Source organism: Bolinopsis microptera, chromosome 11, assembly GCF_026151205.1.
Source record: "Bolinopsis microptera isolate Bmic1 chromosome 11, MBARI_Bmic_1.0, whole genome shotgun sequence".
Taxonomy (NCBI): Eukaryota; Metazoa; Ctenophora; class Tentaculata; order Lobata; family Bolinopsidae; genus Bolinopsis; species Bolinopsis microptera.
The window spans coordinates 17,469,079-17,496,602 of NC_087082.1; the positions used below are offsets into that span (position 1 = coordinate 17,469,079).

At 38.9% G+C, this 27,524-nt stretch overlaps 1 protein-coding gene across 1 annotated transcript; it reads left to right on the forward strand.

Moving 5' to 3' along the window:
- Window positions 1–1,993: 1,993 nt before the first annotated feature.
- Window positions 1,994–25,763, forward strand: LOC134823234 (FK506-binding protein 2-like). The gene is made up of 8 exons (XM_063834629.1): window positions 1,994–2,020; window positions 9,203–9,324; window positions 9,522–9,584; window positions 11,175–11,268; window positions 12,334–12,367; window positions 14,607–14,674; window positions 23,843–24,013; window positions 24,700–25,763. Exons 2-8 carry the CDS (start codon window positions 9,211–9,213, stop codon window positions 24,732–24,734), a joined length of 579 nt encoding a protein of 192 aa, XP_063690699.1. The 5' UTR covers window positions 1,994–2,020; window positions 9,203–9,210; the 3' UTR covers window positions 24,735–25,763.
- The last annotated feature ends 1,761 nt before the right edge of the window (window positions 25,764–27,524 follow it).

Here is a 27,524-nt window from a genome sequence, read left to right on the forward strand (position 1 = left end):
GTTACGGTAAGAATAGTAGCAATAAGTTGTGATGATATAGCAATACACAATATGATATTTATTGACGGTGCCATCCCTTTCCAGCTCGTATCCCTGCTTCAATATCGTCACAAGATACCACAAGAGACTCGCTGAAAAACTATCCCAGAAGAGAGGAGAAGACTATGCGGCTATTATGTGTTACATGCGCACCAGGATTTCTGGTCGCTACGGCGAAAAGCGGTTTAACATAAAACATCGGGCCTGCAGACACTGCTGCTCAAGTGACGATGACTTGTTAGATCTTCTCTATGAGCTACCAGGGGCCTATCCAGTGATAGAAGATGAGCATCACATCCTCTACGAATGCCCCCTATACGAAGACCTACGCAAAAACCTGCATCAACGAACGAGGGACCTGTTAGTAATGAGAGAAGAACCGGGAGAAATCTTCGACGACTCAACAACTATTAGAGACATTGGACGGTTTTTAAATAGGTCGATGAACGGAGGTTCCCGAAGAAAAATACTGAATGAATGTCGTGTTTTGTATATTTTGATAAGTGTGTGGACATTGTATGATACTTTCTTGGTCATTGTTGAGTGCTCTTGGCTGAGTTTTTTTCTGCATACGACTGTGCTATCTGTGCTATATTCTTTCACATGGCTATCTACTTTTACCACCTTGTTTGGTTATTTGTTACTTTGGGGTAGTTTTGAATATTAAACCTTCTATTCCTATATTGGTCAGACACGGCATCTGCCGTTTGACCCAATTTTGTTTAATTCCTGTTTAATTCCTGTTTAATTCCAGGATTAGATTCTCAATCCTCAGGAGCACCCTGATAGCGGTCAGGGGTGAGAGAGGGAGACGGCAATCGTATACATTGCCAGTCAGTGTAACTTCGTTTAATTTGATACCTGCCACCATGGACTATGAATGTTTCTAGACACTATCCTTTTGATATTGAGATATTGGTATCTCAGATCACGTGTACATCGTTCCTTTTTTTATGACACAGTAATTTATTGACACTCACAGCTATAATTTTAAACATTGAATCAGTATTTTTATCTATTAACTTATTACATATTTGTGCTCTGCTTTAGCATCACTTGACTATTAAAAAAAAATTGTTTGTTCAGGCCATGACCTTATAGTCAGCCAATTGGCCATTGCTATATTATGTGTATATTGTTTGAATATTCTTTTCTTATATCGTCACAAGATAAAACTTGAAAGCAAATAAAAGAAATCTTGATAATGCGCGTCGCGTTATGAAAGCGGTAAAACCCTCCAAATTAACAGAATATTACGCAAATTTATAATAAATAGTATGTTTCTCATATGCTAAAACAAAATCAATTAAAAATATATTATAAATCATCCACACATAAGGGTAGAAATAAAAATAATCTATGCTAAAGATCAATAATTTTAACTAAATTAACAATGCAATTACCTCGCACGCCAATTCCAATGCGCGGCTTTCTTTTCGAGCTTATCGCACATACGTGCAAAAGTGAAAGAAGTGAGCAATATAGTGAGAGAATTGAGCAATAGACTAGCAAACTAGATTAGGTATACTAGTAATACTAATACAAACAACAAAATATTAAATATAAAATGTGTCCATTATGGCGCAAATGCATAATTTGATAATTTCTCGACGCTGTCGTCGGGGTGAGAGTTATCTGAACCAACTGCATGCCCGTACGATTGCGTCACCACTGGTGAGCAAGCATTTGTTTGTTGTTTAGTTGTGTTGAAAGGGAACATTACTTGATTAATTCATCCATTCGGTGGATGAGCTATGATATACCGTTCATCTTAGACTATTGGATCAATCTTATTATATGATTAGATTTTATTAACGAACTTGGGACACAAAAGATTATAATGCGGAGGTTGGCTGGCTCTTCTATAATAATTACGACACTTCAATTTACAGAATGCTTGCTAGAGATAAGACAAAATATTATCAGACTATACATGCAGCAGTTTTAATACTTTCAACACTACTATATAACAAATAATTTGAGCATGAATAAGAAGTTGTTACTTTGAAACGTCGTTTATCCTAACAGTGCAGTATCATTTGTCGCAGATCAGAATAACCAAAAACTATTTGGAACTCCCAAAAACTGTCTATATACATGCAGCATGAGTAACTGGTGGATAAGCCTTCGGTAAAAACGGATCCGGAAAAGTCAATGCGGCACTCGGGTCTTTGGTATTGTCGTCGGTATATTGTCCATTATCTACGTTCTGCTTTCGTAGTTTAAACAATAGTGAGTTCTAAATATACAGCTTTAAACCGATTAAGTATGAATGAATGAAATACCTGACAATCCGCACTCTTATAATCCAAAAGCATGAGTAACTCATCTAGTGATCTATGATTTCTAGAAACTTTAAATTAATTTTGGCGCTTACAGGTCCTCATAAATATGTGATCGCCGCATAAGGTTCTGTAAATGCGCAGGGCACCTTACTGAGGCAGTCAACCAACGCGCGGCTTTATTTTTATGATATGATTTGTTTTGATTGTTATTAATAAATATCAAAATTTAAATTTGTTTTCCTAAAATTTGTTTTCCTAATAAATAATAAACTTCTCAACTCCGTTTTATTTTCAATTAAATCATAAATGAATTTAATGAATTAAATAAATAAGTATAAATAAAAGGATATGCCTTAAAATGTTTTACTGCGCGGCCCTCAGCCTGCCATTCGGCAGTCCACAAAAAGTTTTGTTTTACTTAGTTCATTTTTTAAGCAAATGTCACATGACACGCAAAATTGAAAATGCCGGCATGCGTTAAATTTGCCCAAACTTGAGAAAAGCGCGTCGTAACTGGGTACTAATAAACATTAAAAATTGTTATTTTCACCCGTTACCTTGATTGACGATGTCAACCCATTGACAATGCGAAGCAAGAATGCTTGTTCGCGCGGCGCGTCGAAGCGTCGAAGTCCTCCGACCCGTTACCTTGATTGTTGATTCACAATGTCAATCCTTCGCAGCTTGGAAAGGCCCAAATATATTGGTGCATTTTGCCCATCTACGAAGAAGAAACGATTTAATGTGCGGTGCTCGGCCTAGTACACAGTATAGTTGACCCTATGGCTCAAGGGTGCTGACTATCTCTTTCAACGGAAATCCCAGACTCACAACTATAACTGCCTATAGTCCTACCGAGGCAGCACTAGTTGAAGAAGCGGAGGATTTCCATAACACCCTTAGACAGGCTCTGAATGATGTGCCAGCGCACCACCTGCTGATCACAGAGGGAGATATGAACGCCCGGCTTGGAAAGGAGAGTGAAGAAGATTCCCGTTGGTACTTTCATACTCGTACCAATCGGAATGGAGAGCTACTGAGAGACACTGCCCTGGAGTGCGATATGGAAATTACCAATATCCGCTTCAGAAAGAAGGTCAACAAGAGGTGGACCTTCTTATCCGATGGGACACTTAACAAAGGTCAGATTGACTATATCCTCATACGGCGGAAGTGGAAAAACTCATTAAAGAACACTGAAGTTTACAACACTTTTCAGTCGTTGGGATCTGATCACAGAGTTGTAGTGTGTAAGATCAAAGTTAGCTTTAGGAAAGGACACAGGCCTCCGAAAAAAGTTAACTATGATTATAGTGCCCTGAAGTCGGATGGTGAGCTTCAAAATAAGTATGCAATTGAAGTTCGGAATAGATTCTCTGGCCTGGTAGAGGAGGATGATGGGGCCACTGAAAGCTACGGGAAGCTTATGGTTGCTATTGAGGCGGCAAACAAGAGCCTTCTGCCAAAGAAGACTCGACAAAAGCAGATTGACCCCTCAAGTGACCCAAGAGTGGACAGTGCAAGGAGGGGACTGTTCTTGGCCAAGGACCAATACCATCAGGAGCCTTGTGAGGAGAAGAGAGAGGAAGTCGCCACTAAAAAGAATTTGTTAAAGGCCTGCTACAAAGAGGTAGAGGAGGAGATCCTGAAAGGAAAGATCAGGAAAGTTGAGGATACTGCTGATCGTTGTAAGAACAAGGAAAGCTGGAAGCTTGTCAACGATATTTCAGGGAGGACAAATCCCAGCTGTGGACTCGTGGAAGGGGGCAGCTCAACAGAACGTCTTGAGAACTGGAGGAAGCACTTCTCTGGGTTACTTGGACAGCCACCCACAGTCCCTGACAATAGTATTCCGATCAGGAATATACACCCTCCACTGAATATAGAGGATGGCCCGTTCACCATTGAGGAACTACGTCTTGCCAAAAAGCAGATAGTAGAAGGCAAAGCTTATGGTGATGATGGTATCTCACCTGAAGTGATGAAGAGGGTGGACATCGATGACGTCATCCTGAAGTTCTGCAACGATGCATTATGTGATGGTCTCATGCCCGATCAATGGAAGCTCAGTAATATTGTTCCTGTGCCAAAGAAAGGGGACCTCACTAAGACCGACAACTACAGAGGAATATCTCTGACATCGATAGTCAGTAAAACTCTGAACAAAATGTTGCTGAACAGGATGAAGCCAAGTCTTGAGGAAGTTTTAAGGGACAACCAGAATGGCTTTAGACCTGGGCGCTCTACAACATCGCACATCCTTGCTCTACGAAGAATTATGGAGGGTGCTAGAGCCAAAAATCTTAAGGCCACCATGGTTTTCATAGATTTCAAAAAGGCGTTCGATAGTGTGCATAGAGGTTTGCTCATGAAGATATTGAAAGCATATGGCATACCAGAAGCCATAGTGCGGCTCATTGAGGGTATCTATACGAGCACAAAGGCTAAAGTAGTTACAGCCGATGGTATAACAGAAATTTTTGATATCCTGGCTGGAGTACTGCAAGGAGACACTCTTGCCCCGTACTTGTTCATTATCGTGATTGACTATATCATGACAGTGTCTATAGACGATGATGACTCGGACTCTGGGTTCACTCTCAGGCCTGCACGGAGTAGAAGGATTGGTGCCGAAAAGATCGCAGACGTCGAGTTTGCAGATGATGTTGCCCTTATCACTGATACCATTGAAGGGGCAAAACTACTCCTGGACAGGCTTGAGAAAGCAGCACTGAGTGTTGGGCTAGCCATGAACGGCACTAAAACTAAGTTCATGACTCTGAACATGACAGAGGAGGCGAGTAGTCTTAATAGTTGTTCTGGAAACCAGCTGGAAAAGGTGACAGACTTTGTTTACCTTGGAGCTTGGATAGCAACAACAGAGAGGGACCTGCGGGTCAGAAAAGCTAAGGCTTGGGCAGCCTGCCACAAGCTGAAGAAGATGTGGAAGTCTGACCTTAGAAGAGGACTGAAGATCCGTCTATTTGTTGCTACTGTGGAATCAATACTTCTTTATGGTTCTGAAACGTGGACGTTGACAGAGCAATTGAAGAAACGCATTGATGGCTGCTACACTAGAATGCTAAGGATGGCACTTAATGTGGATTGGAAGCAGCGAAAAACCAACAAAGAAGTCTATGGCAACCTACCGAGAGCAACCATGAAGATCCAAGAGCGCAGGATGCGACTAGCAGGCCATATCCACCGGCACCCAGAACTAGTCGCAAACCGCTTGCTACTCTGGGAACCAACTCATGGGGTGCGGAGTAGGGGGAGACCAGCCATGACCTATGTTGATAGCCTACGAGCTGACACGGGTCTCAACGACACTGGAGAAATGGGCGGACTTATGGCGGATAGAGTTTTATGGAGACAGCGCATCAATACTCGGACGCTGAAGCCGCCTTAAGTCAGTAAGTCAAGTAAGTCATAGTTGACGAATGTTCGGGATGTTACTCGTCTAAATTTCTTTGAAGTAGCGCGCGCCGCTTTCTTCTCGATGGCAAGTGCTACGAAGTAGCGCGTGCCGGGCCAGATCATTAACAATGGTCAAACGACAAACAATATAGTAGTGAATTGTTTCACATAGCCAGGTGGTCGCGCGCTACTGCAAGCGAGAGGGCTATGGTTAGAGCAAGTGCATTGCCAATCGCGCCACAACCCGTTACCTTGTATCACGTTGCGACCCCCACGGTCGTTTCACTATGGTGAAAACGTCCTGACGATACAGGGGGAGCCGCGCAATTCGTGCGCGGCGGGTCATACAACGTAAGACAACCGTTACCCAGCTTTTAAGTTTATACCTAGGCTTAATTGACGATGTCAATTCATGGCAGCTCGGCGCGGCACAGTAGCGCATCTCGCCGATCTAGCACATTAACGCATCGCGCTACAATACCTAGGCTCGCTTTTATTATATAAAATTAATTGAAGTCAAACGAATATGCGTTAATTGACAATGTCAATTCATCGCAGCTCGGCGAGGCCCAGTAGTGCACTTTGCTGATCTAGCGAGGTTGGTTGCGAGAAGCATAATTGAGTGCGCGGCGCGGCCCAGTATCGCATCGCACTACAAGAATATGTGCAAAGATGGTAATTTATAAAAATTGAATTGTACGGCCTTATGAAAATAAAAATAATAATATTTTATGAAAAATGTTGGACGGATGATATTCATTTAATTTTTAAAAAAATAGCGCGCTGTCTTTTTTGTTTTTCAAGGTTAAGTGTTGTAGCGCGATGCGTTACTGTGTCGCGCCGCGCACTCAATAAGGCTTCTCACAGCGCCTGGCTAGATCGGCGAGATGCGCTACTGTGCCGCGCCGAGCTGCCATGAATTGACATCGTCAATTAAGGTTAAGTGCTGCAAAGTAGCGCGCACCGGTGTCATTAAAAATGGGTTTATCAACAAAAACATCAATGTTTATTTTGGAATATTTGTGGTACTTTTAAAAGGCTAACTTTAGCATTGGTTTAAAAAGCAATAAAGGCCTCCTATCCAAAATCAGCGGCTTGGCCTCTTATCCAAAACTATACAGGCTCTATTTCATAAAGTGCTGCCTTACTATTTATAGAGCCGCGCATGAATATAAACTTTCGTTACCATAATTTGAGATCGCTGGTAGAACTATGAGCTGCAAAGGATTGGCATTTGCAAGCAAGGCTACAATTTGATTATTATTCGATTTCAACTTATGTGTATTGACTTTGACTTATTATAATGTCAAGTTTGAAATAATGTTTCAGTCTAATATGTAGAAGCAGTTGTTGCAATGTCCAAGGACTTTTTCAGACTCAAGACAAGATTTGTTTCCAAATTGTTTTGATCATTTACTATACCTTTTTATCGTGCTGATTCCATTACACATAAGTATATAATATTTAGTAAACTTTATTACATACATCTGTGCTTATACTTATTATAGCTCAAACCAATTTCGATCTACTTGTTGTGTATACCCTATCATAATTCATCATCATCATTATGCAGTCCTAAAATTTCAGTTAAGGTTGGATATGTTTTTGATCCAAGTTATACTTAGTTTATTTTCTTGTTTCAGTGAATTGAGATTTAATTGTTTGTTTTTTCCCACCTCATTCTTGATAACCACTATGACATGGTTAGTTCATAGTAATTGTGCCATTCGATTTCGATATAACCAGTCCGCAGTATACATGCACAATATTTCACCCTTATTATTTATTAAGGATCCTTGGAAGTGTTTTGGACAATTTTGCTTTTCGACAACAAATGAGTTGACCGACCTTGCAGTGAAGTAGTCACCTTGTTTGAGTTCCATTTCAGTCAGGAGTTTCTATTAAAATCATTTTTGTTGCTAACTTGAGGCATCTAAAAAAGCCAATAGCCTAATTTTTGTCATATGAAGCAGACTGCAGAGGCATGGACCAAAATACACAAATGAATCATCATACAATGACTCGACATATTGGTAACTGGACTTGTTATGGCTTGATAGGCTAGCTTTGACAAATTGCTTGCAATTTGTAGATTAATTATGGTTGCTTTCTCTTTTCATGCCTCTTTAATTATAAAGTGACATCACAGGTCCTTGTTTTTTAAAAGCACTCAAGACCAAGGAAGCAAATTTTTTGGCCTTTGAAGTAATTTAATTGGTATGGTCAGACCATGAAACATCAGAAGAGAAATTATTAAACCAATATCCTTGATTTTATCCACTGGGTGAAGCAGGTCACCATTTGTAAGCTTCAAATATGAAGCTCCTCCACCAAGGCTCCTAGTTGGATTTTGTCTATGAACTATAACTAGCAGCTCGAGATATGTGTGATATTGAATTCGGGAGTGTATCACAAACTCCCACTGCACTCCCATCACCAGTGGCGTAACGAAAGGCCCTGCTGATCCCGCTGTGCAGGGGGGCGCCGTCTTAGGGGGGCGCCAAATCGTCGTTTGAATGTGGGGCAATTTCGAAAACTTAACTAAAGTACTAGCAAAACTGCGCGTTTTGCTCTAGATACACACTTTTTTAGAGATTTTACCGGCGTATTCTCTTAAATCACCTAATTTGTTCAATTTTAGGGACGGGCACCAAAAGGGGAGGGGGCGCCAACAGGGGGGCGCTTTTTTCGGCAGGGGGGCGCCAACAGGCAACGTTACGCCACTGCCCATCACACTTCCACTTAAAAGGATCAAATTTTTCAAAGCGTCTGAACGAAATCTTTATCATGTTAAATTTGTGTTTCCTGAAGCCCTGGCAATTAATGGTCAACAATTTTTAATCATCATTAGTATACAGAAAGTTCCTATCCTGAAAAACTGACCCATCCATCAATAATACGAGGCTAAATTTGAACTCTCTTGCTCTTTCCTCTTACCTAGATCGATTGTTTTATATGGTTTAAAAAGTTTAGTACAGCTATGACATAAAAAATTTAAGTTTCCATGATCAGATTTAACATTTGTCCTCCTAACTGATTTGCTGAAGTCCCTCAGATGAGCTAGCTCCAAGGATCAGCTACATTTTACTTGGATTTCGAGTATGTTCATGAGATTTGATGGAAACTCCTATTTTAGCTTGAAATCTTTGTGGAACTCAATTTTTAGATAGCTGTTTGCCAAAACTATGGTGAATATTTTTAGAGTGGTCCAGGATCACAAGTGCCAACAGTGCGGTTCTACCCATTTTTAATCACTCTAGACAATGTTAAGTAAGCATGCTAAAAATAAGGCTTTCAATTACTGAAAGCTTAATTTCTCAAAAATTAAAGGACATTTCTTTTTTGAAATTCGTCAGTATTCACCAATATCTCACCAAACGTAACCTATCTTTAAAAGCAAACGTCTCTAAAATTCTCATTTTTTTGTATCAAGTATATAATCTAACCATTCCTTTACTCTTAGATAGAGATGTCAGAAACTCAGCTGATGCTTATTTACGTAATTTTATCAATAATTCTTGATGGGTGCTCAGTTCTAGCGAACGCTAACAAGAAACTCAAAGATGTTCTCATAACAGTAGAGGTAACATAGTAATGAATTATCCCTCCAAAATCCAATATTCTCTGTCATTTAGATGTAATACATTACATACATACTATTTCATACAATCAGTCTGTAATGCTGCAAGTACTTACTTACCTGTTAATTATCGATGATACCATGTTCCTCATTATCGCATTATTTTATAGGTCGGATAAAACTAAAACCATGTATTTCAGTATCGACCGGAATCTTGCGATGTGTTTGCCGAAGATGGAGATAAAATCACGATAGAATACACTGTAAGTACACAAAACCATATCATCAACTTGTTGATAATTGCTGTAAATTTTCCTCTCCCATTTTCTTCCCGCCTCAACAAAGTTTGTTCAACCCATGATTCCTGTGTTGATATCCTCTCTCCGAAAGTACACACTTAGTACACGGAGCTGTAATGAATTCGGAGGTGTATCTTGCAGCAGGAGCAGCAGGTAGCAGTATAGCGTGACATAATAATATCTACTTTTCATGTACATTACGGGACGAGTAACTCCTGAAATTTGGCCACACATCATATAACACAATAGAGGGGACTAAGTTGATCTGATGTTGTAGTAATAGAATTCCTGCATATTTCGTGGTTCTGCGCTCCACTGCACGTCGGCACATGATCTGGCCAGTGTACAACTCCCGCATCATGGATCAGGTATCTCAGCTAGAGAGGGAGGTTACGTAGCTTTCAGTCCTGAGTTTTAAAACGTTTTAGTTAAGTTAGCAGCGTGGTGTAATGGTGATATAATAGCTACAATGTCTCAGTTTAAGGAGGCATATCATCATAATGTTTACATCTCTAGCATTATGTAATGTTCAACACACTTACCCTTAGATTTGTAAATTGAGGCAATTCTCCTCGCTCATAGTTAAACAACACGTGCCTCTTAAAACAATGCCGTCCACCAATTAGAACGGTGTGGTCCTGTCACGTGATCTTAGTATATCTAGACCTCCCCACGGCACCCACAACTTCTCCCGCCACAACTATTGTTCTCATCACAGAATTTAGTATCTGCCTGTTCGGTGCATATAGTATGATACAATGTCATGTGTCTTCGTCATCTCGCTCTCTTCAAACCGAATGGGTCTTGTAACTGTCCTCCTAATGAAGTTAACAATTTCACTAACTGCTGTTAGTGCGCAACACATGAGATGTGTATGTGCCTCTTAAAATGCTGTCCTCCAATGAGAGGGCTGGGATTTAGTCACGTGGGGTGTTAGAGTGAGGTGCGGGAAACATTAGCAGCGTTTAGTTCGCTTAATCTTCCGAATTCTAAAAATTAGAAACTTTTTCTAATCTGATTTGATCTATTGAGGAACCCTGTTGGTGAAGAATAGAAACGAAATCATTGAGTTGATGGAATTTTGTTGCATTGTTTCACCCCTAAATATCTGTTAGCCAAGGGCACGGCATCTTAATGAGAGATAATTAGATCATAAACCCGCATTCGACTCCTAAACCGCAACAACGACAATTCTATCCATCTCATACTAGAAAACAAGATTCCAGAAATCGTTACAATGTGTCAATAATACCCCGGCCTCTTGATCGAATTTGGATTTAAAACTTTGATTCAAAGAAAATTTGTTTAAAAGTCAGCAATCGGTGTTCAGGGATATCGTTAACATTAATTTTCAGAAACATTTAGAGTCCATACAGGAAATTTGATTGGACACTTATTATTAATAACCTTTGCTTGACTGATTTTGGGAAGAAAAAAGGGTTTTCTGTGTGGTAATCAAAACATGGTCTGCCTTTGAAGAATATCGTTTACACTAATTTTACATTAATTTTCAGATAATATGTAGAGTGCGGTCTAACATTAGTGTTATTTCAGGGGTATTTAGAGTCAGGGTTAGAGTTCGACAGTACCTCACTCGCCGAGAGGGGCCCACTCAACTTTACTCTGGGAACCAACACTGTTATTCCAGGTAATATTTGTGGGTTTTAATATTATAAAATTCCGGGTAATATTTGTGAGAAAGTTACTTAGTTTGAATAGTAAATCAACAATTGGATTTAACCAGAAATGATGAATAACCTTGGCACTATCTAAGTCTTGATAGAATCAATCAGGATTGATTATAAACCACTTAAACAGTGCTCTATAACAGAGCACCCATGACCCAATAAGTGATAACTAAGTGCCAGCCGTCCCACTGATAGTAACTACCAGCTAGCCGCCTCCCCACCCCTATAATACACAGTGTACCCCGTACCCGCCTTTAAACTGCCTGTAATTGTATTAACCTGTACTCTCGGTAACAGATTGTAGCGTTTCATCTGCTCAATCTGCTCCCCACCTGACCCTTTTAAATCAGTCACGTGGTGTAAATCCGCCATTTTCATTTGTTCCTGCCAATTTCTTTGACAATTTTAATGATTAACACCTCCCCGATTTTACCCTGTGATATACGGTAAATGGAGTGGAGTCTTCAAGTAGCACTGCCGGGCAAGGACCATTAATTCTACTTCAAGATTTAAAACTTCTTGAATCTGATTGGTTTATTTCAACCACGTGACTTGTCTCGAGGAGGTTTATTGGTTGGATCAGCAGCTGCTTCTCGGAGATTATTGAAATAATTAGGGGTGCATAAATTGAGGGAGAACAAGTGCCACAAATATTCCTGTACTTTGCATATCCTGAGCACTTGCTGTAGCTAGAGCTGTGTTACCAATTTGAAATCATGCCTTAAAAAGTAATATGAACATTTGTGTAGCAGCGTAACATGCACGAAAAGTGCAACTTTGGTAAGTCATAATACTACATGCATACAATTTTTTCCTGTAGCTAAAAATAAAATAACACTAGCGTATAATATAGTGCATAACTGCACTATTCTCACCGAGTAGTCCTCATTTAGGAATGACTCATAACCCAGTAGCTATATTTACTGGTACAACATAGAATTCATTATTTGCTCAGTATTTGCTCAGTATTTGCTCAGTATAAGTACTGATAATCTCAAATAGGTATTTACCTTCTCATTCCTCAGGATTGGAACGTGGTATTCTCGGAATGTGTTTTGGGTGAGTCAAACTTACTTTAAACTTATACATATTTTCTTATCTACATTCTACCCAATATATTTGTATCATTATTTTCCAACATTTCTTCTAATCCTCATGTCACACTTACACACTGTATTATTCTAATAAGGTACACAGTGCACACTAACCACTAAACAACAGCTGATACACATGACATGTAATTATTAGTCAACCCCCTCCAGCTCTCATACTTCTTAAACCCTGGTAAACACTGATTGGGGGCACTGATTGGGCAGATTTAGACTAATAGGGCCTGATTGGGTCAGCTTGATTCGTGGTTTTGCCTGCTTGAGAAGCTGTTACCCAGCTTGTGAGAAAGTTGTGAACGTTTTAGTGAGATGGGGAACATGGGAACATATAATTTTATACATCTGAAACTTCCCAGAGGCTGGTTTTGTGCACGGCCTCGTGTAAAGCAGATTTAAACCCACCCCAAATTAGGACTTCATTATCATTCATTAAATCGTTATAGTTTAAACCATGCAAATTAAAATTGTGAATCTTAAACGCGATAAAAGACGGTAAGGCTTTAAGGTTTATTAAGCCGATTGTTCAACAATTCTACAAACTTTCGGGTGACCAACTAACTAAATTGTAAACCCTTTAACGTCTCATTACTAAAGCTAAACTAAAGTAAGTACTATTTAATTCTTTTGTAATTGGGCGATAATATCGCAAGTGTTTGAAAGAACTTCAGATCGTATTTACTACAGCTAGGTTGTAATGTCGGCATTATCAAAGCTCAGAGAGGCACGATATGTTGGATTTTGAAGACGTGCTAAAAAGGAGTAAATGTGAGGGTAGTTTATTAAGTTAATTAAGATATAATTAATTAGTGTGTGTATGATAATTAAGGTTATTAATTGACTTGCATCTCGGTATAATAAGATCATCAGAGGGCCTCATTAGGTTTCTGGAAAGTTCTGACCGTGTAGAGCTGGTGTGGTGCCGTGTGTGATGCCGTGTGTGATGCCGAGTGTGTTGCCGTGTGGTGCCGCGATCCCTCATGGACCATACTTTCATTAAGTTATTACAACCAAGGTTTTAAACTGCTAAACTGCACCCTTGGTGCTATGATGGGACACCAGTGTGACTTCTTGATATTCTAGAACGTTCCTACATTCAGATATCTGTGGAGTTTCGAGAATGTGTAAATACTCGGATGTTCCGGTTTTGGAATTTTCTGTCACAATTACTGGTGTTCAGAAATATTTCATGGAAAAAGCATATTACCTTCTCTACGGACGAAAGTGTTAATTCATCAAAGAAAATATGAGCTATGATGTTCGATTTTCCATGGTCACGAGGGTTGTTGTTAAGTGAATGCCTCTTTCTGATTGGACCTTGGTTTTATCCATATTATTATGACAACGAATAGCACAAATTTCTCAATTTGTCGGTTTTCTTCAGTTGAAACTATTGGGACACATATACCTGCGAATTGTAAGTGTGAACGGTATGTGCCAGTGTTTGAAACTGATTAATTAATCAACTTTATTTGAAGGACGGTAAAATGCATATTATTATTTCAATAACACAAAAAAAGAATGATGGGATAAGACTTCTGTGTCCTGAATTTTGATCAAAACATTTAAATGTCAATGAAAAATGTGGAATTGTGGTGTAGATTGTAGAAGATAGTAGAAAGGTCAAGAGTGACGTGGCTAACAGCACTAATACGTTATTTGAAAAGATAATTTGTCAAATGTTGTGGTTTGGAGATGACACACCAAATTCCATTGATAGTCTTCCCTAGAATTAAATGATCTGACAATGATCTCACTTTCGACTCCGATAATCCACCCTCGTCCCTCACAACTAACCATATACTGTTCAAATTTTCAACTTATACTAATAAACAAATTGTGGTGTAGAGCATAGCGAAGGGTGATGTGGCTAGTCTTGCGTCATTGTTATTACTTGTTGGTGACATGCCATTGGGCAGGACATGACCCCCCACCCCCCATTGGGCAGGACATGACCCCCCACCCCCCATCGGGCAGGACATGACTCGGACCCTCCACAGTAGATAGATAGACAATTTTATAATTTGTCATCAACCCCTCAGAAACTAGGTTCACTCACGGTCCATCCTCCTCGCATACCAAACTCCTGTTTTTCCCTTATATAATTATTTTCTCCCTTTTAACTAAACTTGTATTTTATCCTTAATAAACAAACTTTTGTTTTATCTTTATTAAATAAACATGTGTTTCAGTGAGAAGAGGAAGTTGGTTATTCCATCTCATTTAGCGTACGGGAACCAGGGATACAGAACCATACCAGGTTTGTGCGCCAGTGTAGTCTGTTTGTCTGTTTGTCTGTTTGTCTGTTTGTCTGTTTGTACGATTATCACGTGTTATTGATCTGGTCTGATCATGCTTTATATGTGTTGTCAAGTTTTAATACCATGTTTAGTTGTCTTTTGATCGTTTTGATGTCTGTCTAGGGTTAAAAAGCTGTAAAGACCCGCTAAATCATACTAAACAAGCCGATAAGGTGTTCTAATTTAGAATATACAAGCTGTTAGCTGGCTCTTCAAACTTAATTAGCAAGTATAAATCATTACAAATTTACATCTTAACACCAAATGGGCGTGTTCAAACCATCAACATACCGTCTGTCAACTCCAAATTTATATCTTACTTCAAATTCCTATCTTACTTCAAATCCAGATCCAGTATAAAGATGACCAATATAATGGCAGTCCGTGTATTTCCTATCATCCCAACAAGTTGACCCTCCCTCCCAAATTGACCCGTGTACCAGGGCCGTCAACTAACATTAGTCCATCTAACGTTACCCATAATCACATTTCCTGCAAACTATCCGTGGTGTGGTATCAGTTGTTGTAATCTCCAACATATACGTCTTGTAAATATGATTATCTGTAGACGTGGTCTTGACGTTCATTTGGGGGGTGAAAATACCAGCATCAGTGAACAATGAGAACATGGTTTATTTACTTATTTAGATATTTGATGAAACTTGCAGACCTATCTATCAATGCACTATTGTTCCGAGGGTACCTGGTATGCAAGGTAACGGTTAAATACTGCCTTCTCATTGGTTTGATCACTGCCAGTAGGAATGCTACCAGCTGATTGGCTGGCTTGGTCACGTGATGGTTTGATATCCTGCGTAACTGATTAGACTGCTGAAAACAGCACCCTAATACCTGTGTTCACTGAACAATAGTATCAAATAGAATGAGTCCCTTATCGGTATTACAGCAAGCAATCTGATACAGCTGATAGAGTTATCTTATATCTACCAGTTCTACCTCCTCCCAATGCTAGGTATAACATGTAGGGTACTCAGCTCACAGGATATGATTTTCAACTATCAATCCTTGTTGGAATTATACAAAACATCCACCTTGATCTGAACAGCCCTATTTACCTCAGGCAGGTGCACCTTGCTACAGGTGCTACAGGTGCTACAGGTGCTACCGGTGCCCCTGCTCGTGTTATCTTAAAACTTACAAAATAACCAGGTTTTCCAACTCAAACGAGTAGACATCCCGTCTCCAGGGAGTTGTTCACATTTTAAAACTTTAAAACGTTTCCTAAAATTAGAGGAACACACGGCGCTACTCAGTACTCCCCCGTAATAAACCTGTTATTAAATTTAAAAACACCAGCCCTAATTAGGACAACATGGTTCCCATATCCACACCTGGTATTCACTAATGGAGGGGGACAAGTACTCCACAAGTACTGGTACTTGTGGAGGGCTGCTCATACTTACTCTCCATACTTGTCTTATCACTCCCGGTACTAAACCTGAATTAATAATCTCATTACTGATGATGTGGTGGAAGTTGGATGGAAGCGAAGTGTAAGTATTCAGATATATTCGGTGTTTGAGGGTTTTTTCTTATCTTGTCCGAGTAAAGTACTCTCTCTTTCATACAGCTGATGGGCCCATTAGTTAATTAGTGATCTGTGTTGCAGAGTGTAACTCACACTGCCACTGGGAAATCTGATCAATATAATCGTGTGTGATTAGTGTGATTTTTCAATCTCAGAAAATATGTCAAGTAAAGATGGTGATGGAAATGTGTGCTAATTTCAGGGATTGAGATGATAATAATATGAGGGCTACTGACACCCAACTGATATATCTAATCACCAGCTAATGGACAATTATAAACCCCGTCACGTGAGCATATAAAGCTGTTTCATTGGCTGACCGCCACTTCATCATACTAAAAATTGCTTACTTTTTGCCACAATCAGACCTCTCATTTGAGTTTTACATGCTCGCCATCGCCATCCTCTTTGATCTTGAAAAACTAAGCAAGCTGATTGTCTGTGTTGAATGAGGAGGTAATAGCGCAGGAGTGGTTGGAGATGACGGGCTTGTCTGGAGTTTGTTGAATTTACCACAAATATTTACAAATACAAAGGGACGAGGGGACTAGGGGTCTAGGAGGGCGTGGTGGTGTGCACCTGCATAGTTCCCCTTTTAACATGTAGTTATTGTGATTAATGGTGTTTTGACGACCATCTTTTGTTTATGGTTAACTTTATAGGATGCGGTGATTTCAGATATAATTCTGGTTTAATGCAGTGACTTCAGATAGAATTTTGGTGAAGATTTGGCTTAAGGACTGAAATGATCCAAATTCAATTTGGTAATTGTAAATAAAATGTTATGGTAATCAGCGGTAATCTATGAATTATCGTATTCTCGAGCCAATATTCATGCAAGCCCACTCAAGGTGTAGGCTATTATAACACCCAACTATTTATATTATAAAGGAGTAACACTATTTAGTCACGTTTGAGCTACTATCTCAGAGGTGTAAAACAGGAGGCGTTATACCGCCGCGAACTCTGGCCCAATCAGAGGTCTCCACTTGCAGATACCAACCAATCAACAACCGCCCTTGACACTAGTTTCTTGTGATCAGTTCTTCCTAGGGAGTTTTGAAGCTGCAAAACTACTGTGTAAAAATCCTGGTAGCTCATTGGAGGGATTTGATCACGTGACTTAGTTTTTAACTGTTTTGGGGAGTAAAGCTACCCTGTTAAAGTGCAAAATCCGCATGCGTGGTGCCTGCCGATAATTTTTACTGAAAATCCAATCAATGTTTTCCTGCTACTTCAGCAGGTAGCCAACACAGCACCTTAATGCAAAAGTAGACCAGGAGCTAAAAGGTTTTAACACGTCCCAGAGGGTCTATCGCTCTTAACCTGCTAAAATTCCAGATAATTGGTGGTTTTAACCACGTGATTAGAATATTGGTTTGTGTGAACTTAACTCAGGTCAGGTGATTGAAGCCTCACTTTTGATTGGCTGTGCGCCAATTTATGGACGGACTGGTGCCCTTAATGATAATCTATAATTGAACAGATTGTACGCATCCTACTGGGTCTACTTTTTGCCAACGACTACAAGTTTACACTGATTTACTCTTGTAAGAGTTCGAGTGTTCACCAAAGTTTAGAGAGTAGACCTTAAGGGGTTATGAAGTTAATGTAAGTATTCACTTGCATAACATATTCACAACTTACTGATTTATCGGGTGACAAACTCTGCAGGTTAGCCAGCCAATTTATAATTTAAAGTGTCTATAAGTTAAGAATCCGTCAGACTATTGGATCGGTTGTTCTATATATCAGTAAATAACCAAATTATATACTGTATTAGCTAAGTTATATCAATCAAGTGTGATCAGTTAGAAGTCATATTTTAACTGCTGAAGGTAAATAATTTTATCCAATTTTTTAAACGTTACAGATAAAATGACACCAGATAAAACTTTAATGTCACATTTAATTTTATATTACTTTTATTAAAAGTAAGACCTTCAATGCTGTAAAACACTTGAAAACAAATAGTAATTTAAAACCTGATAAGCCTGGTACAGACAGCGTGTCGGTGTACACACACACACTCTGCTAACTACACACTCACCTGCACACAGAACAACGACCAGCAGGATCGGTGATATAGTATAGAAAATAGATCATATCTACAGGAGTATTAGTAGGGTCAGTCAGTGACACGCTATAACTAGTTTAGCAAACATCTGGCGGGGCTTTAATGGCTGAGTTTGTACTGGAGATCTGGTGCTATTGTTCAGTGTTCTTACCTCATTTAACAGTGTCTGGGGTCCAGACTTCTTCTGCCGATATCATTCGTGTGGAAACATAGAGTTTATACTTTACTTTAGTTTATACTTATACTTTACTTCTCCAGATCTCTTTCAGATTTCTTTTTACGTCAAACATATTACATTCACGTCAATAGTCACTAGTCAGTACATTGAGACGATTCTAATTCCTCACGATTCCACAATGAATGAAGATATACAACTTGTTCACGCTGGTCTGTGTTAAATGGAAGGTTGCTAGCTAGATAACCGCACTATTGAACACTAATCTCACAGCTTGATTCGAGTAACCACATTTAAGAACAGTCCTAGGTAACACTCCAGTCACCACTACAACCTACACTTCTTGTAACACCCCCTCTATATTTCTATATTTCAACCGCACATAGCACGTATAATACCTGTCCCTCCACCTCCTCCGCCCCACCCTCCCTCACTCACTCTGTGCACGGTGAAACACGTACACCCTGACATACACACACTTACACATGCTTACACATGCTTCCCTCGCACGTACTACAGTAAAATGTTAAAACTTTAAAACAATCATATCGCTCTGATGAGAGGAGTAACATTCATTATTTTGTATCGTACATTTATCGTAGCAGTGTCGCGAGATCATGCTTGATTTTGAGTCAAGATATATCTGGGGTCACGTGGTCTCAAATTCTTAAGTATGAACTGTCAGGACGAATTAGAAGTTCGGGCGTTCTTCAAGAGACATGCGAAAATTTATCGAGTTGTAAGATTTTAGGGCTTCCAGTGGCCTGGTAGTGAAAGAAGCGTTATTTTTTGTTATTTCTGGAATTTATTTCACGGATTATGTACCTCAGATAATATACAGCTCATCGATATTTACATAATCCACATGCACGACAGAACAGAATCGACCACATCGCACACGAAACGGCAAACTCATAACATTTCGCCAGAATATCACGTGACCGAGCTGACCAACCACGTGTGTTCAAATAAGTCACGTGACTTCATGGGCTACTTCGTGTCCGTGAAGGATCGAGGTGGTAGATTTTACAGAGTCAACAACGTGAACAGTTCAGGTGGATATCTGGTGTTTTGGTGTACAGTTCAGACATGTTCAGACATGGAGATCCTCTGGCATTGACACGGCCATGTTAGCCTCAACACACTGAAATGTGGTTGCAGATGTTTTGTGTGAATGTTAATAGCAAGGTTGTGGTTATGTTCCGCCACAATATTCACAATACCTGACTCACAGTTACAAGGTTGCTAATTCTCGGACAGTGCCAGAATTAAGAACAGAGCTGCACTCTGAACGTAGTCTGAAGGGTGAAGTGAGGGTCCAATATACCCCTCTCACCATCTGGCTAGCCCTAATCACTCGGTCTAATCCCCCTACACTAACTGTAGTCTCCTCTGAACCAGCCCTGCTCTGAACCAGCCCCCGGGTCTAACTGGACACTAACTCTGGCGCACTTCACGTGTCACAGTTCAGACCCCGGAATGACTCTGTAAACTGTAAGGTAAACATGTCTCTCTTTAATAGTGAGTCTGGACACTAACAATATTACACCTCTCTCTGACTTCAAGTGTCAGGTCCGTTTACTACAGTGGTATTAGCGTGGTATTAGTGTGGTAGATTAGTGTGGTAGATTAGCGTGTTCCATGTCACGTGTTTATTTATCTCTCTCTGGACACTAACTTTGTCGTACTTCATGTTTAAGAGTTAACGTGATAGCACTTTAAACTGTAATGTTAGTAGCATGTTCAATGTGTGTTCAATTTAACACTTCATAGTTCATCTGTCAGACCCGTTAAGTACACTGTAATACGTGTTTATTAGTCTGTAACACGTGTTAAACTCGTGTTTATTTGAGGCGGTGTTAAAAGTTGGCTGAACCTGAAACTTCTCCATTATCATGGCGAGACAGGAGAGAAAAAACTCTTCAGGAATAGAAGTTCTAGAATTTACAAAATATTATTATATTATATTCGTTACTTAGGAGCGGTTTCTAGAGAGACAAGTTTTTAAAAACTTGTCCGTTTTTGACCTCGAAAGACTGACGGCGCCTGTTAAACATGAGTGAGCAGCGATGAGTTGAGACGGTGGGACGCGTATTTAGGGCAAGCATACTGAGAGACGACTTCATCATTATTTATTAGCACCTCACTATGCCCCCTTCATTAGCTTTTGTTTACCCCTCTCCGCCAATAAGAGCCCAGCAAACCTGTCACGTGACAGAAACCAGCGAATCAGAGCAGGAGAAACTTGTTCGGTACCAGATTATAGTAGATGTAGGTGCGAGTGTGATATATTCATTTAGACGGAGCGCTTGTCATCTGATGTCGAGATCTAGGATATTATTAAGATCGGGAGTGGACAGTTTCTGGATTGAGATGGGGAAATTGAAAAGTTGTTGCTTTTTATTAAATCACGTGAGCACTTATGATGGAGTCACGTGACGGAGAAGAAGCAAGCTGATTGGGTGGGATGTGTGAGCTGTTATACTCGTCTCCGATATATTATAACGGTCCCGGATGTAACAAAGTTACAATATTTGTCACGATTACGTTCCTACTCAGATTATTGGACCAGATTCGCCGAATACTCCTCTGTAATTGGTTAACATCCGACCACGTAACCCGGATTAAGAGCAGCTGATTGGGCGTGAGGGATAAGTTTCACAATTGTGACAAATGGCGGAGGTGTTCGGAGAGGTGTTGGCAGTTCACACCCTTGTGTTGTGACAGTGTACCAGTGATATGTACCAGTTTACCAGTGGTATGTACCAGTTTACCAGTGATATGTACCAGTTTACCAGTGGTATGTACCAGTTTACCAGTGGTATGTACCAGTTTACCAGTGATATGTACCAGTTTACCAGTGATATGTACCAGTTTACCCGTGATATGTACCAGTTTACCAGTGATATGTACCAGTTTACCAGTGGTATGTACCAGTTTACCAGAGTACCGATGACAGTGATAGAAGACTTATTTACTAACTACTGTAAATCACTCTTAAAACACTGCCATCAATCCTATTGGGGATTAGAAAAATGTAGATATTTGTCAAGGATTCATCCTAGAGTATGAACAACATCCCACAACTGAATATACTTTTGTTCATACTCAGCGACACAAATAAATCTCTTTGTTAAAGACGATCTGTTTGTCTGAAACGTAAATCCAATCCATCGGATATATCTACACATTGTCGTCAGACTAAACGGAATCACTAGACATTTTCATATTCATGATACCCAGTTCAGTCTAAATAATATACAACCCCGGGCATCATATCTGCTCAATTTACCGGACCTATTGTCCCTCTACTCGCCTGGGTATAACCCTACCAGTTGTACACTCCACCAATATCATGTAGATATTATTATACATTTTACTGTTTTACTACTCGTCATTGTTTGGGGACCTCTATTGTTTTAAACTAGCTGAAGGGAGGGGTTTACTGGCACGGAAAATGGTGGGCAACACATTTCAACTTGTATGATCTCAACATTTTGAAGATTTTGAAGGATATTATTGTAAGAACCAGATTCTTCAGACTTATTAAATTTTATGCGGATTGTATTCAACTGCTTTAACTCATAAATAGTCCAAATGTGGTATAATTCTAGTTGATACGGACGGATTTAGTGGATATATAATATATATAATAATATACAGTATACACGTACAGGATTTAATATGGTGTGTTCGTGATAAAACGAGGATCTCCTGGAAAATTCTGGAATATTGTTAATTAGTAGGCTACTTAGTAGGTCGGGTTACCAAGGACAAGGGTGCACTTAAACTGGGCAACAGGACACACTTTAACATAATTTAACATAATTTAACATACTTTAACATACTTTAGCACTTGATGGAGTGTTTTATCTCTCTCATTGTGTGGTGAAAGTAGCTTCTCATCATGTCCACTGTCCAGCCACGAATTAACGTAAACCCCATGATATTAATTCTGGCATTAACTTCAAATAATCGACTGCCACTAATAATATATAAGTCCAGATCGTAAATATATAAATAATATATAATATATAATAAATATATAAATCGACATTAAAAACCGCAGAAATGAGTCTCATGTCCGTGATACGCTGGCGGGGCTTACTTCCACTGGCAGTGTGCAGCATGTTTTGATGGCACACGCGGAGACTTCACCTCTTGTTCTGGTATAACCCTATTTTTAGAATCATCATACCATTCTCGGTGAACTGAAAACCACGAGAAATATGCCCTATTTTGTTAATACCACAGATTATAACGCCTCGTGCGGTTTCCAGGGGGGATGAGTTTAGTTGCTGGAATTTATTACAGTACTTAAGAAATTAATCCAAGTAAAACGATAAACGATGAATAATGATAATTGGAATAATTCAAATATGCGCTTTTTTGTAAGAAAAGTTTCCTTTTGGAGGAGGATAAGCTAGACTTGATGGATTTGTGGCTCCAAAGCTCCAACCTGTGACCGGTCACTGCACAGTAAATACTCCTTCTCAAAGAAGGGCAGTCCTCCACATGTCTATTTCTGCTATATCTTGTCTGTTCCTCGTCAGACACAGCTCATCTATAGGTCTCATCAGTGATACGGTCCATTAAAAGTGGACCCCGACTATTGTTATCAGGTCCCAGTTTACCGCACCTATTATAACAGGAATAACCTCGATTGGTCAGATATTAGGGTATTATTTGTCCTATAATATTAGACCACTCAAGTCCAGCTTTAGGGTGGTCGCACCAGACTCCACAATAATATTCTGAACTCCAGCCTCCTACTGTCTGAATCCAGTATTAAGATATGTTTATTATACCCCGTAAACCCCTATTATAGGCCATGTAAGCCATTTCCATAACATTGAATTATAAATGAAAATCAGGATTCAGTCTTGTATAATGCGCATTTATTTTGTTATTATTGATCCTACAAACAATGTATTGGTGTATAACTATAAGATTGCTTCTTCCGGGTCAAAAAGGGATGAATATTATACAATGCGACCTAAACCTAAGAATTTTACCTAAATGATTTATCAGTCGTTAGAAACTGTAATTTCCTTGAAAAATGTTGTTCTTCACACATATATTCGGTGTTTTAACCCTAGCAATGTTTAATGTCATGTGAATAATTTTGTCTGTTAGATATTGTATAGAATTATACTTAAAGAATTTTGGCCTCGAACCAAAGGCGATCCTTACGAGACAATAGCTATTATTGGCTTGAAACTCACGGATCAAGGATCAGACTTAAATATTTGTTTGAACTTACCAAAATAAAATAGATAATCAAATTTGTTTCCATCTTAAATCCACTCTAACAATCCTTCCTTCAGGAGACAGCACAATTTTCTTCGATGTGGCAATGACGAGGCTGAAAAAGAAGAGTATTCTAGAAAGATCTGTAACCGCAGTGCAGTTCTTCCTCTTCCCACTCTCCACCACCCTTATCATCTTCTATTTGTGGCAGAAAATGAACGAATCAGAGGAGCCCTTACAGCAAAGCAGTAAGTTATATTTTGTTGATATTATTTAGTAATTAATTATGTAATATGCACATATTATTGTAAAATCCTGAAAGGCATCCTAAAAAACTCGAAGAATTCATGGGGAAGTTCCGTTTTGCTGCCTCTAAGATTGATGACTATTTTTTACATAATATGTATCAGTATGTATAAAACCTTTTTGCATGTTTTTCCTTTTAGCGTCAATGTTTTGCTCAAAATTGTAACAAGTATAAATTTGTGTAACCCAATTCAGTGGGCTGCGACTCGTCAAAACTGATTCAACTTCGGTTAAGAAAAAACTGAGCATTTTAAATAATCACAGTTTCCAACACGTTTAAAGGTCTATTATCTCTTTAAAAATAACCAGGCATTGCATAACCCGAAACTGATAACTTTGCAAGTACCTGGCACATTGAATACTTTTCCGGTAACAATCAGGCCATCTTTAAAGTGTCGAAAGCATCCATTGAAGCTTACATTAGGATGTTCTCGTACTTCTTAATTTTATAGAGCTCTCTAAGCTGCTGCTTCTAAGTTTCGTAATGCTCTCTATCAGTAACCTATGTTCTCTAACCTAAATACTAAATTCAAAAATTGAATTTGATGAGATGGAATATTACATAGAAAAGTTATTTGTGTGCTTTATCACGCTAATAGTTTCATATTAACGGTACCCATTTCTTCAGATAGAAAGTCAAAGAGGAACCGAAGACGAGGTTAAACTCCCCTTCACTACAAAGTCACGTGACATCTCTACAGACCACGTGACTTAGCTCCAGATCACAAGATACTCACTCAAGATAAGCGCTCTTCTCTGAAAGAAAGGAGATAAAGATCACTTCACGAACTCTGAAAATTCTATTTATTTAACTGTAAATATGTTTATTTGTAACGGTAAAAACGGTGTTTATTGATTGGCACGTGGTTGACACGTGATTGACACGTGATGAAATCTCTGATCTGATGAACAGATAGAGATTATGACGATGTAAGACCACCCAATTACCATCGTTAAGAACTTAAAAAACAGTTTTACGAAGAAACAAAAAACTGTTTGAGAATAATCGTTGATGAAACCGACGTTTACGGTTCGATTCTTGAGAATGTATCTTGAGATATAGGATTATTCTCCAAATTTTTCCGTTGATTTTGATTTCGAAGGCAGTCCAGTCGAGTCTAAATATGTTTGTTTAACAGACAATGCAATTAATTTAATGCAATTAATTTACCGGTGTTAAAAATTGATGATTTTCATGTTGCGTATTTAAAAAGTTTAATAAGTTATTTGTCGCAAATGTTTTTGGTCACGCTGTGAATGTCCCCCTTTTTTCGAGCTTCGACGCATCCAAGTTTTGAGTTTTTCTTTCGTTATTTTTTAACGTGATGGATTGATGTATCATGATTTTAAGATTTATTATCATTAATCATTATATTGTTATCATCACTAATTCCATTAAAATTGTGTCATGTTTTGTTCCTAATTAAGTAGTTATGTTAAATGCGGAAATGTTTTGATATAATCAAGCTTGGTAGATACCATCGGCAACTTGATTTCAAAGAATCTGAGTTTTTAGAAATAACTATTAATACAGTTTTCTACGTTAAAATAGTTGAAATTTTTACCAAAAAGAGTTTAACAATGTGATAGGTTTTAAAGGCAGTGGAGATTAATGATGTTTTGCGGACTTTTAATGTTGTTATTAAAAGTAACGTATTGGTTACTTGATTTGATCAACTTTCTGGTTTCATATCAGGTGTATTTATTTCCTACGCTAGAAATAACGAAATTGCAAATAATCTGCGTTCCACCTCTCGTTACACTAATTTGTGTCTTTCAGTATTTTCCACCACGCTGTTGTGAGTTGCCTGATATAAAACTCATTCATAGTTTTAATATAAATAATTGTTGATCGATCTAAGAAACAATTAACCTACCCAAATCTAAAAACCCTCCCAATAATCCACACCCGGAAATGATCTCCTCCTTTAATTACATTTTCTGAGTTCCGCACATTATTACACCAGAGCTGCATGTGTTAACTGTTAGCACTAATTGAGGGGCCGGGCTGTGTCACTATTCCCACGGTTCATTTACACAGCTTGAGCTCAATACAATACAAGACAATCCTCACCACCTTGCAGCCTGAGTAACATGTCAATTGTTAAGATCAACAGTGTAAAAGATAGCTGTGGTTATTAGAGTGTTTTTAGTGTATTTTGAGTGTGGGGTGGGGTGTGGGGTGGGCTGCTGAAGTAAATACAGCAGTATTGGTTTCAGCTGTTATTTGGAATGGAAACTTTGAACGACAGCAACATTTACCAACCAGTAGGTGGTCAGGATCAGTTTTATACTGCTTTGTAATTTGATGCAGAATGTAAAAATTTCGTTTAGCGTACTGTCAGTTATCACCTAAAACATTAAATCACGGTTAAAAGTAGCAAAGTAACAGCTTTTTTGGAGAAAAATACTTTCAACCTCGGCTAATTCATAGTTGCTGATTCATACTTTCATAAGCGAACATTGTCTCAAAAGTTAGCAGACTCAAAATTGTTACATTTCTTTGTCAAATAACAAGCACTAATCAATTTTTTCAATCTCAAACAATGTAATTTTTAAACAATCGTCATTTTTTCACGCATGATGACAATCATCACTCAAATTCTCTCATATTCTTTGTTTGACAACTCGTATGACATTGTCGCGTGTTCCTAAAACAAGCAGGCGACACACCCGCCAACAGCGTGCGAGTCACATCATTGTGGAATGATGTAATGATACTTTGTATCCATATTTAATTGCTTCATGGAATTCCTCGGGGGTCCTAATTACATCAGAATTATGTCCGAAGACAGTCATAATTATTCACAGAGTCATAATAAATGACAAAGAACATCGTGGAGTTGAGTATTCGACGGATTATTGCAGGTGTCACTGTGCTGTGTGGGCGTTTGGTGTTCCCTTGGGTGGTAAGGTCTCCACAAGGTAAGGTACAAATCTAATTAACTAGAGGGTTGAAACTTAAACTTTACTGGTGGAGGGCAAGTCATTTGGTGGTATATAAACGCTCAGACGAATATTAATGATCTTCTTTCATAAAATCAATTTTCGTCGCGTCTGGCGTGTTTAAATACGGGGGTAGTGTTTAGCTAATTTAAGAGCAGTTCTCCGCCATAAAATTTGACAAAGTAAGCCTTAAAATAAAACCAATCAGTCTCAATTACAAAAGTTATAAATCATAACTTGATTGATAAGAAACTAAGCTATAAATGTACAGATTTGTCGTTGAATTTTTGCCTCAATTAGCGCCTAACTTTACCATTAACCAGTAGTAAACTATTAACTTCACTATTATATATATAATAATATATATATATATTAAACTGTGAACTAGTAAAGTGTGTAACTACCTCTCACTCTTTCGTCGAGCTGGATAACCCCTTAACTGTGAACTAGTAAACTGTGAACTAGTAAAGTGTGTAACTACCTCTCACTCTTTCGTCGAGCTGGATA

What these genes read in the sequence shown, in the direction of transcription:
- LOC134823234 (XM_063834629.1), top strand. Translation starts at nt 9,211, where the DNA reads ATGTCAGAAACTCAGCTGATGCTTATTTACGTAATTTTATCAATAATT. An exon ending in ATTCTCGGAATGTGTTTTGG is followed by an intron (nt 12,368 to 14,606) that starts GTGAGTCAAACT and finishes CATGTGTTTCAG; the next exon opens with TGAGAAGAGGAAGTTGGTTA. An exon ending in GGAGCCCTTACAGCAAAGCA is followed by an intron (nt 24,014 to 24,699) that starts GTAAGTTATATT and finishes CCATTTCTTCAG; the next exon opens with ATAGAAAGTCAAAGAGGAAC.